The following is a 12515-nucleotide window of genomic DNA, read 5'->3' as shown; positions in this document are numbered from 1 at the left end:
TAGTCTTTTTAAAAATTAATTTTAAATTCTATTATAAAGTACTTTAGTATTAAAATAGCTTTTTAGCTAGTCTAAGAGATTTTAAAGCTTTAACTACTTTAGAAATAATAGTACTAAAGCTTTACGTCTTAGCTTATTTACTTTTAAAGTACTAAAATCTTTAGTTTTATATTCTTTAGTATACTAGTACTAGACCTTTTTCTTTAAAAACTTAATTATAAGCTATAGAATTATTAGTCTACTAATAAAATAGTATAATTATATATAAATCTTAATAAAGTATAATATACTTATAAGCTTTTAACTATTACTTAAACCTTTTAATAGTAGTAGCTAAGTAAAGTTTATAAACTTAAATAAAAAATACTTTATAATTAACTATATTTTACTTAGTATATTCTACTAAGTAAGATATAGTATATTATTCTTATTAATAATATAATAATAGTACTTATTTGCAAAGTATATAGTAGAGAGAGAGTTATAGAATATTTATTTGTTTTATTTATACTATACATCTTTTTATACTAAATTAATTCTAAACTATTCTAGAAATAATTTACTTAGAAATAGCACCTAACTATCTACTAAAACTACTACTCTTAGAGAGAGTAGGTAAACGCTTAGAAGGAAAGTATAAGAAGAACTAGCAAGATTTACACTTATTCTCTTTATTCTAGAAAAAGGTATAATCTAAATCTATTAGAAATAATTCTAAATTATTCTAGAAATAATCTAAATAAAACTTACCTTAAATATAGTCTATGTCTAGGCTATTAATATTGCACGCTTAGTAGAGAAGCTTATCTTTAGGCTAATTATTATAGTAGTCTCTAACTATATTAGTTATAGTAGTAAAGTTAAGCTATAAAAGTTAGAAACAATTTAGAAACGTTTAAGAAATAATTTATCTATTCTCTCTCTAAATTATTAACCTAGATAATATTCTAGAGAGAGTGTTTCTAGTCTTTCTACTCTTTCTTCTCTTTCTTATTATCTAGTGTAGTAGTAGAGTTCTTAAAATTGTTATAGTCTAAATTATTTACTAATTAATCTAACTTATAGTCTAAATTATTTAATAAATAATCTAACTTAGACTTATTATTAGATTCTAGCTAGGCAGAAGCCTATATAGGCGCAGAGTTAGTAGAAGAGGCAGAAGAGTTAGTAGAGAGGTTAGCGATAGCGTTGTAAGTAGCTATAATCTAAACATAGAAACCTAGGTAGAATTAATTAAGAATTAATTAAGAAATAATTTAAATAAACTTATATATCTTAGCTTAGATCTAGGCGTTAGTAGAATTTCTAACTTACCTAGTAAACGCTATTTTTAGCTAGTAAGCTTAGCGTAGATAGTTTCTAAGCGCAGTGTAACTTATATATTTCTACTAAAAGAAATATTAGAAATAATTAAGAAATAATCTAAAAATAATTTATACTCTATAAAGAATTCTACCTTAGATTCTAATATAGTAGTATAGCTAACCTATATAGATAATAGGTTTACTCTACGCGTTAGTAGAAAAAGGCAGGTACCTAAATAGGTATTAGTTAAGCTAGAGAAATTACTTATAAGTAGGCTAAATTTATTAGAATTATTTATAGATTAATTTAGAAATAGTTTATACGTTTTCTTAGAGTACACTTTAGATTTAGTAAGCTATTATAGGTAGCGTAGTTTAGTAAAGAGGTTTAGTAGAGTTATATTATTATTATTTAAGTAGAATTATTTCTAGAATAATTTATAATTAATCTACTAAGGCGCTACTTTAGCGTGCGCATTAACTGCGCATAGATACCTTAGCATGCTATGTCTCGGCGCGCCCTTGGTTAGATGGCCTGCGTCCTGTCTCAACGGGGCTAAGGGGCAGCACCTCCGATGTGTTTCTGGCATGTAATCTTCGCCACCCTTCTGTGCATCACCAATCTGCACCATTCTGCCATCATGGCTTTGCCACACATCATGCGAAAGCCTGAAACGCATGCGCAACATCCGGGGAAGCCTTTCCAGATATCCATGAGTGCACACCAGCCTCGTCTCTCCACCATGTGCGCTTGTCACACTGCAGAAATCCCCACTGGGACGGATGGCGCGTGTCCCACCGAGGTCTCGAGACCGACAACCGAGACCCCGGCGCTGGCTTCGGTAGTCTGAGATCTCGTGTTCGACGCTTCTTGCGCCCGGTAATTTCCCAGCTTTGTCCGCAGCATCTGCATTTGTTGGGTATGTCGAGCCGGACCAAGGATTACATCACGAGCGTGCTGCGACGATGCTAAACATCTTGGACGAATTGAACCCAACTAGAGAAATCAAAGTAGCACCGCCACTTTACTTGACAAGAGGTCAAATTTCTATGTCATCCTCTACACACATCTCAAGCGACATACCTCGCTCCGATGATCATGCGGCTGAAGCACCACACCGAGTTGGGAAATACTGTGTCAAACACGCAGGTCAGGTGCAGCCTTCCCATCCCTCTTCTCCTCTACCAAGAATATATGGTCTTACGTCTACCGTCGGAGCAGTCAGCCTCGCGCGCACCTTGCTATCATTCGGAACCACCCACAAACGCTTCAGGAGATCTGCGCCGGGCTCTGGCTCTTCCTTACCAACCCTCGAATAGGCCTGGAACTGTTAGGGGCACGTTGTTTGGTCATGCGAAGGATCCACGATACCACACTTATGGAAACTATACTGTATGCATCTACTGACAAACGTGTAGCTTCTCGGTGTGTGTACTCTTACCGCTTCTGAGCCGTACAGCCTGCCCTATTTTCATCGACTACCACAACTCCACAGATCCATTGTCTGAGGCAAGAACGTATATCGCCATATGTTAAGGGTTACTAGTCAGAGCATTATGGGACGACCCGGGCGCCACGGTCGATTTGTGCGCTCAAGCACCCGATGAACTGGTCGCGAGACCTTCGGCGGGGTGAGGCTTCAGGTACCCGAGAGCCGTATGTGCTACCAGGCGAATGCATGTACTTTCCGAGGGACTTACTTGGGCAATCTCCCCGCGTTTGGAGTATCCACCGTTCACGTCTTAGGTCGATGTCTTAGATGGGACAAACCGACCTTCCTATACTGAATATGGATGGCCATCCCCCGGTAATTGACGCTACGGTACTGTACCTCATGGCTTGCTTTCCCAGGTTATATAGCTCGCCGCGCCCTGCAGCAAGGCAATCTTTACCGGGTCACTGTCCATCACTCGACACATTCCTTCATCACATACACGATTCAAGGACATTCACGTACTTCGCCTGGTCTGGATTACTATCCCTGTCTTAACTTCTCGTGCACTTATACGCTTTTAGCTGTCAGCATGGCGAAGCTGACACCTTTCCTTCTGGCCTTGTTTTATCTTTCCTCTTCCGTTCGCAGCCTGCCCGCGGTAGGAGAAGTAAGAAGAGGGCCAGCCAAAGTTGCGGCTCGCGAGATCACTTTGACAGACGTTTCGGTCACTACAAGTTATAGCACAGCTATTACGTCACTGCAGTCGGCCTCTCCCACTGTAGAACCATCCAATACCGGTGTACGTTACAATCTCACAGAACGGGTTCAAAACGTAGAATCTGACGATGACTAGAGCTTTTTGACGGGCCTGCCTTCAGGTGGTTTCACGAAGGATCCAGTCGATGGCCCAGGCACTACAACAGCCACCAAACCACTGTGTCCCGATGAAACGCCTCTTGAGCCTGGTCCCACAGCGCCCTTCAATCCAGCTTCGTCAAACATCTTCCAATCTATTGCGAGCGCAGTGATTCCGTCGGCTATCCCTTCCAGAGCAGACCACCCCGTTCAGAGACAGAACATCGACGACAGAGACGTGCCGGCCCAGACGAACAAGTTTTATGCCAACTTCTTCCTTGGCAGCCAATCTTTCCCGACCTGGACACACCCTTACTCTCTCTCGTGGGCTCGCCGAAACGATGGTGGTCCAAACGGTACGTAAAAACATACGCAGATGTCAGGCGCATACTGACATGAACTTCTACCCATCTCAGGTATTGCCATTAGTCACACAACTCGGGACAGATTTGCTTTTGTTCCAAATGCTGATGACACTCGATTCTTCATCTCACCGCTCGGTATCCAACACATCATACTGTCCGCAAAAGAACTAAAGGCGGATACATATCTCTCCCTTTCACGTTTGGGGGCCTTCTCCACATATGTGAACTTGCGACCAAACAACCTCCAGGGTACCCGCATCATGATGTCTCTTCCTGTTGTTCAGGGCATGGGCATGATGACAGCCGTTTACGACAGAGCGACACCAGTCATCAAGACCACTGTTTTCTTCTTGTCCCTGGAATACGTTGCGCTGATCAATGGTATCACGCACAAGTATCGGATCGTACTCAACGATGGGTCGTACTGGCTTCTCTATGCCACTTCGGACGGGTCTGTTGGTACACCTCCCTTCGTGTTAGAGAATAGTGAGACCATCACCGGCCCTTCCGATTTTGTCGGTAAGATCCAAGTCACGAAGAATCCATCAGGCACGGCAGTAGAGGGCATATTTGACAATAGCGCCGGTGTATACCCAGTCAATGGCACTATATCCGGGAACGTCAACGGGGCTTTCGGGAGTTATACAATAAGTTGGGCCAAAGGCGGTGCAACGGAGCGGCCGTTGCTGATGTACGCGCTACCTCATCATGTCGAGTCGTTCGACCAACAAACTGCGGCCGCCTTGAAAGACATCACACTAGTCACCACGACGAAGGGCTTTGCACGAGCTATTGTTTCCGACAAGATGACAATGGTGGAGAACGATCTGCCCGACAGTATTGGTTTTGCCCCATGGGCCAAGAACCCCAGCGCAGCTGGAGGCTCGGAGAACATCAATCTGAACGCCCAAGCCCTCGCGCTCATCAACCAAGCTGGCATAGCTGAGCTAAGCCAGAACATGATTCCGCAGACCTCACTGAACAGCATGTACTACTCCGGCAAAGGACTGGCCAAGTTTGCTGCCATCATCTACACAATGAACACCATGACGGGCAACAGCCAATACGCCTCCGCTGGGTTAGGTCGCCTCAAGGACGCTTTCAACGTTTTCGTCAACAACACGCAGCCCGAGCCACTTGTCTACGATCAGGTCTGGAAGGGTGTCGTGTCACGCGCCAGCTACTCCGGAGATCTTGGCCTGGACTTTGGAAACACGCTATACAATGATCATCACTTCCACTACGGGTACTTCGTTTACACCGCTGCCGTCATCGGCCATCTCGACCCTACATGGCTCGGCGAAGGTAGCAACAAAGCCTGGGTCAACAACCTAGTCCGCGACTTTGCAAACCCCGTAAGTGACTCGGAATTCCCCTTCCAGCGCTCCTTCGACTGGTTTCACGGTCACTCCTGGGCAAAGGGCCTCTACGAATCCGGCGACGGCAAAGACCAAGAATCCACCTCGGAAGACACTTTCGCCACCTACGCGCTCAAGATGTGGGGCCGAATCATCCAAGACGCGAATATGGAGGCACGAGGAAATCTGCAACTCGCTGTCCAAGCGCGTAGTATCAAGAACTATTTTCTCATGGAAGCCGACAACAAGAACCAACCCGCTGGCTTCATTAAGAACAAAGCAACCGGCATCCTCTTCGAGAACAAGATCGATCACACCACGTACTTTGGCGGAAACATCGAATACATTGAGGGCATCCACATGATCCCGCTCAACCCCTCCTCCGCGTACACTCGTCGTAAGCAATTCGTTCTAGAAGAATGGGACACGTACTTCAGCAACGGCCGCGCCGAGCAAGTCCAAGGCGGATGGAAGAGCATCCTCAAGGCCAACCAAGCCTTGTTCGACCCACAAGCTTCATACGACTTCTTCGCCAACCCCAATTTCAACGAGCAGCTTGATGGTGGCGCGAGTCGTACGTGGTATCTGGCGTACTCGGCAGCGCTTTTGGGTGCGGATGAAGCTGGTGCGCAGCGCGATTACCAGATGGATTACGTAGGGCCCGAGAAGGAAGGGCAGAAGATCGAAGCGAGGGAGGGTCGGGAGGTGTCTGTTGATGTGGATGAGATGTGGTATGGAACGAGCTCTAGTGCTTGGAGTTCTGGGTTTAATTGGCCGAAGCCTTCGAGCACTGGTTCGGCTTCTACCTTGTCCACGGCTACTACTTCGTCCAAGGCTTGGTCTTCAGGCTTCAACTGGCCGCCCCGCTCGAGTACTCCGTCGATGACAACTTCCTCTAGTGCTTCAAGTACTACATCGATGACTACTTCCTCGAAAGCTTGGTCTTCAGGATTCAACTGGCCTGCCCCAACGGTCGTTAAACCAACTCCGACTTCGACTTCGACGACTAAGGAGCCGGAGATGACTATGGTTGCTAGTGCTGGAAAGAGTAGCGGCAAAGGCGACGAGGAGAGCCTGTGGGAGTTGAGACTTTAGGTAGGAGGCTGAGCTGGCGGTAGATGGGGGGAAGTGGATATATGTTTGTTCTTCTTGTGGCTATTGCTGTGTAGACTTATTCGTGTAGATACTATGTTTAGAAAGGAAATCAGACAATATCTCTTATACGCGGGCAGCATCTCATCTTCATAAACCAAGGTGCAGTTTATCGGAGCCTGCGGAAGATTAGGAAGTGCTTTCACCGCCTCGCCCTACCGCCTCTCAGTAAGTGATCTAGATACACAAGCCTGGCAATGAATGGAACGGCCTACGCCCTCGGTCTCCGAATTAAACCAAAAAGCTAGAGGCATACCGTTGACGGCCCGCTTCAGCGGAGTCTCTTGCATGTGGCGTCGTGGAAGTGGCGCGTGTATGTGGGTCGGCATACGGCACTCGGAACGTCTCTTTGAGCCGTGGACCGACCTACTATTATGAGACCATCTGGAGTAATCATTCGTTCTATCGGGCCGGCTACTATAGCAAGTCCTATTTAAAGGATCAAGCCTGGGTCTGATCACTAATCCGATGAGCAGATATGTTTCGCACGTTACCGTATGTGTATGAGGGGAATAACGCTCCCTGCAGGTCCCCGCAGCACCCGTATCTTCCGCGAATGCTTAGCAGTGATGATGGCGTCGCTTGCTTTCTTGAAATGTATCCGCAATGCCAGTCATCAAGAGATCGGATGTAGCTGTGCGTCAGGCTCTTCAATGCTTTCGCCGAAGGGCTTGATTAACGTTGTCCACTGCTTCCAATAGACTAATCAACCAGACCGCCATCTCCTAGGTGCCAAGTATGAACACGCACCCTCACCGTCTCTTGACAATGGTACCCATGTACCCATCCCACCATATCTTCGTATCGCCAGCCCGTTAGTCAACACAACGCACATACCACCGAGCTCGACGTTGAGGTTACGAAGTAACGTGGATACTTCTGACGTCGGAATACGAGGGGTGGTAATATATAACCACAGCATCCTCACTACATTGCCATCCACCCACGCCTTCATCTCAAGTCTGAACCAACTCGCCCAACACCTACCACCAAACCAACAAACCCATTTCAACCGCCAAAATGCACTTCACGCTCCCCGCCATCACACTCGCCCTCGCGGCCGCCGTCGGCGCCAGCAACCCCATCCAAGCCGCCTGGAACGTAACCCGCTCTTACAAAGACGTTAGCCAACAAGTCGTCTCTTTCGAAATCACCGCCGTCTACGTCGACGAGGAATACCCCGATGGTCTTGAGTCAAAGTGCACATGGGTTGAAAAGGGCCAGGTCTACGGCGTCCAATGCACCCCGGACACGTTCTCAGTTGAGCCCCAGCGCGATGGTTTGAGTAAGTTGTTGTCGCATGAAGGAGATACATGAGAGGGGTTGAGGGCTAACGTGGAATGTGATTGTAGCAATGAAGGTCCACCAGACTATCGAGAAACCGAACCAGCAGGTCGTGTATGGAGAGGGCGAGGTTCCGAGGAGTGGACATGCTGTTATTCCTGTTAATGCTCGTGTCGCTTAGGTTGGTGATGGCTATTTCGAATATGTGTTGGAAGGCGGAGGAGATGGGGGACATGAGAAGTCGTATTGAGTAGAAGTGCGTTGGCAGAAGTTGAGAAAGAATCGATTGCGCGTCAACCTGGGGAAAATAGAACACCCTACATCAACGTCAGGTCACCTTCTTTGCATGTTTTCATGTTACTGTAGTCCGCAGACCTGTTTTTCCTGGTGTCGGATGATTTCGCCTTTGACTTTGACTTTGACTGGTCCTAGTTCGGGCTGCGTACTGAGGTTGTACTTACGGTATGATTGCGAGTAGCGACTTCCCTCAAGCCTGAGGTGAACAATGTAATTTGTCTCCTGGACTTACTAGGCATGGTTAGGCGATGCTCGATGATGCGCAAAACCTTGGAGGCGGGCCGACATAATGTCTGTTTCGGTTCGTTCAACTTGCAAGTGGGCCGAAGAGGTAGTTCTAGCTCTAGAAGTGGACGGCGTCTTAGCACTGCCGACTAAGGCAACTCTGTAGAAAGATCGACGAAAAGCGATCGTCAAGAGCCTCGGGACGCACACGTGCAAGAGCCTAGGGGTCGATCTTGCCACCCAGATTCGCGAGCAGAATGCGCGCATGACGATAGCAGACGGCATCATGAAGAGCCAATAGTCACAGTTTCGCTGCACGTCTTTCCAATGTTCCCATGAACAAATCTCCTTCATAGTCGTGTATTTCTCCATGCGATAGACATGGAGCCCGCTTCTAGTTGTATGGCGCTTGCTAGAATAAAGCACGCGCTAGGGACGGCCCTGATTCGCACATGGGTCCAGGGGGGAATCAGCGTGACTCGCTGCCCACAGCGCCGAAGGTGACCGTACACCATGTCGTGAATCGTATTATAGCCTTCCAATGAGCCCAAATACTAGTAAATTCGACGTTTGTGAGAGGCCCAAAATCCATGTTGTGGGGCTGTTGATCAAATGTGGACTAGGCTTGCCACCTTCCATCCCATCTTCTATTGGATGGAATCCTTGCTAGGGCTTCTTCATCATTGGAAGACCATAACACGATTCACGACATGGTGTACAACAACTCGCTTTGCCTAGTCGACAATGAAAATTAAGTTTCATGCACGGCCGAACGACTAGAGAACGCAGATGGCGCACGTCAAATGTGGGTAAGAATGCTAATAACTGGTCCCCCCATAGACCATTGTGTCCGCGGAGGGGTTCTTTCATTCCACTACCATGGCGCCGCTTTCACGACTTCTTACACGGCGAGCAGCCTTGTTTTCCCTTGTCGCATCAACACTCGCACAAACCGGCAACCCCATTCTCGACCCCATTCTCGAAACCATTGGATCAACTCTTCAGGGAGATGGACTGATTGATGGTACACTTGGTGCTATCGGCGGAATACTAGGCGGCGAGCAAACCTTCGACTATGTCGTTGTTGGAGGAGGGACGGCAGGTGCTGGGGTTGGCGTAAGACTAGCCGAGGCAGGCTTCAGCGTTGCTATAATCGAAGCTGGAGGCTTTTACGAGATCGCGAAGCCGGTCTTGGGCACCACACCAGCAGGATCCTTCTTTGGAGTCGGAGCGAGCCTCGCCGACATGGTACCGACGACAGACTGGGGTTTCGCCACGGAGCCACAGCCGCAACTGAACAATCGCCGAATCCACTATGCTCGCGGCAAATGCTTGGGTGGAAGCAGTGCTTTGAATTTCATGGTTTACCACCGCGGGACCACCGCAAGCTATCAGATGTGGGCGGATGCTGTTGGTGACCAGAGCTATACCATGGCAAACCTTACCCCATTCTTCAACAAAGCAGTGACCTTCACTGCTCCCGGAGAGCGGTCGCTTGATAACATCACGACGACTTACGATGCATCCAGCTTTTCAAATAGCGGTGGGCCTGTGCAGGTTGGCTACGGAAACTGGATTTCGATCTGGGCATCTTACCTCGAGAAGGCTTTCAACGCCTTCGGTATCCAGGAGAACACTGACTTCAACAACGGGAAGTTGCTCGGGTACCAATGGTCGCAGAGTACCATTCGGTCCCGCGATCAGACGCGAAGCTCGTCGGTCGCTTATATACACGCCGTGCAAGCCAATTCCGAGGCCTCACGCAATCTCAAGGTGTTTACCCATACGCAAGCGCGGCGAATCTTGTTCGACAAATCTTCTGCCAGGCCTAGAGCAAATGGAGTCGAAGTGTCAGCCCTTGTTGGGCTGGCAAAGTATACCATAAAGGCTCGTCGCGAGGTGATAGTGAGTGCTGGAACGCTTCAGTCTCCTCAACTACTCATGCTCTCGGGCGTTGGTCCGACTGATCAGCTTTCGGAGCATGGTATCGACCAGATCGTTTCAGCCCCAGGTGTTGGTCAGAACATGTGGGATCACGTCCTATTCGGTCCTTCATACTCCGTCAAGTTCAAAACTGTAGGTTCCACACTGCTCAGACCTTTGGAATTGGTCAACGCGCTTGTCGAGTACACAACGAAAGCTAAGGGTTTACTTACCTATGCTGCCGACATATTGGGCTGGGAAAAACTGTCGAAGGTGGAAGGAATTCGCGACAAACTCAGCCAAAGCACACTGGATGCCCTGAAAACCTTTCCTGACGACTGGCCCGAGGTGGAATACATCGCTGCCGATGCGTACGCAGGGAACTTCCGTTATCCCCTGGCGCAGCAGCCCCTGAACGGCAAGAAGTATGTCAGCATCCTTGGAGCCATGGTGGCACCGCTGTCGCGAGGCAACATTACACTCAAATCGTCGAACCCACTCGCTGCGCCGGCCATCAACCCGAACTGGCTGTCTGATCCAGCCGATCAAGAGCTCGCTATCGCCTGGTACCGTAGGATGCGCGAAGTCTTTGCGACAAAAGAGGTCGCATCACAACTGGAATACATGGGTAGTGAAGCGTACCCAGGCCTCGACAAGGACAGCGACGAACAGATTCTTGCAGTCATCCGAGACAGCGCGATCACAGTATGGCACGCCTCTTCGACCTGCCGAATGGGCAAGAGCGTACTCAGAGATGGTGTTCGCGAGCGAGTCGATGAGATGGATGTCGTCGACTCCGAGGCCAAGGTTTTTGGGGTAGATGGGCTTCGTGTTGTGGACGCCAGTATTTTTCCATTCCTGCCGCCTGGCCATCCTCAAAGCACCATCTATGCATTAGCAGAGAAGATCTCGCAGATCATTGTTCGGGATGGTCGCAGTAGTACGTAGCGCTCACATTAATGGAGTGGGAAATTGAAGATGATGACTGTGGGGCTACTAAACTGGTGTTGAAGAGACGATTTGATGCAACTTCGCGCGGGTCGGCAGTAATTAATGTGATTCATCCGCTAGCTCAATTAGTCTTAGTCCGGCTATACCCCAGAACGCGCAAAAGTGGGCCGATGTCAGCGCGTCGCTCACCCAACCCCTTTGTCCTTCCCGAAATCCCTGCATGAACAACTTTGGAAGCGCTTTCGTCAACCTATGCATATAGCCGTCCAGATATTGGTAACTCAACTGGCAAGCTCGAGAAGCTACAATGACCGACTGTCTCCTGGCGATAGCTGCCCCACCCCGAATGTGTACAAGCACCCCACTGCACAGGCCGCAGACTCGCATCTTGGTCCACCATAGGAGGATGGCATGCAGCGCTAATAGCCACGGAGCAGCTTGCAGCCAGAGGAATACCAGCAGGGTATTTGAAACACGAGAGCATTGCCCCGAAACCTGCGATGATGGTCGCGATGACAAGCGTCAAGATTATGGCCATTGGCGAATATCCAACTGTCGAGATCTGGTTCACAGGTTGACGCGTTTGATCCGTGATCGAAATGCGGACCATGAAGACACTCTGGGAAGCGAGCCAATGGAAGAGGCCAGAGATAATTGTCATGGGGATCGCATATCGAAACGGCACGTTAAGCCAATGGGTATCTCGCTGTCCTCCACGCGGAGAGGTGACCCGAAGGGGTTTGCGCTCGTTCAGATACGAGGCCCATTCGTGTGCGACAAGCATGTTCGTATATAGTGCGTTAAAGGCTAGGTAAAAGTAGGACAGTAGTACTTGTGGTGTGTTTGCAAGCATAATACTACCTACGAGCGGAAGGTTGGAGCTGAACAGGTTGGCGCCGTTTACGGTGCCAAAACCGATTTGCCATAGTTCGCGTGGGTCCGAGGGCATACCCACGAGAGAATAGTAAAGACTTGGAATGCCGAAAACGAAGACGGCAAAATAACTGGCTCGGGCATGATAAGCTTAGATCGTGGGCTAAGGTCTGCTGACTTACGTTGCGTATGTCCAGATCCATCTGCTCTCACTAGGAGCCTTCCTCCACCTCTCCTCTTTTGCATTGTATCTTTGGGGGATGGATTTCCGCGCTGGTTGTTGGGACTTACCCTCTTTTTCCCAAAGAGACTCGATAAGCTGTCTGGAATACAGACAGCGATTGCGGGTTGTCGGATCTGGCTCATCGAGATATGTCGCCACGACATCGCCCACCGTAACGAGAGGAGCATGGCCTCCACAGATGAAGAGCGTCGCAGCTATACAGGCCACCTTGACAATGTTTGAAAGTATGACAGCCAGTGCGATAGAGA

At 48.3% G+C, this 12515-nt stretch overlaps 2 protein-coding genes across 2 annotated transcripts; both read left to right on the top strand.

Annotated features, from left to right (window-relative positions):
• Positions 1 to 3936: 3936 nt before the first annotated feature.
• J4E88_009169 (uncharacterized protein) lies at positions 3937 to 6413 on the top strand (the record flags this gene model as incomplete). The annotated part of the gene is made up of 2 exons (XM_049402774.1): positions 3937 to 3942; positions 4209 to 6413. The coding sequence occupies 2 exons, from the start codon at positions 3937 to 3939 to the stop codon at positions 6411 to 6413; spliced, it is 2211 nt and encodes a 736-aa protein (XP_049251629.1).
• Positions 6414 to 9155: 2742 nt separating this feature from the next.
• J4E88_009168 (uncharacterized protein) lies at positions 9156 to 11147 on the top strand (the record flags this gene model as incomplete). Its single annotated transcript, XM_049402773.1, has 1 exon — positions 9156 to 11147. The coding sequence occupies one exon, from the start codon at positions 9156 to 9158 to the stop codon at positions 11145 to 11147; it is 1992 nt and encodes a 663-aa protein (XP_049251628.1).
• Between the last annotated feature and the right edge of the window lie 1368 nt (positions 11148 to 12515).

This window comes from Alternaria novae-zelandiae (genome assembly GCF_023758075.1).
Source record: "Alternaria novae-zelandiae strain BMP 2774 chromosome Unknown scaffold_22, whole genome shotgun sequence".
Lineage (NCBI taxonomy): Eukaryota > Fungi > Ascomycota > Dothideomycetes > Pleosporales > Pleosporaceae > Alternaria > Alternaria novae-zelandiae.
This window is presented reverse-complemented; position numbering and strand designations above follow the sequence as displayed.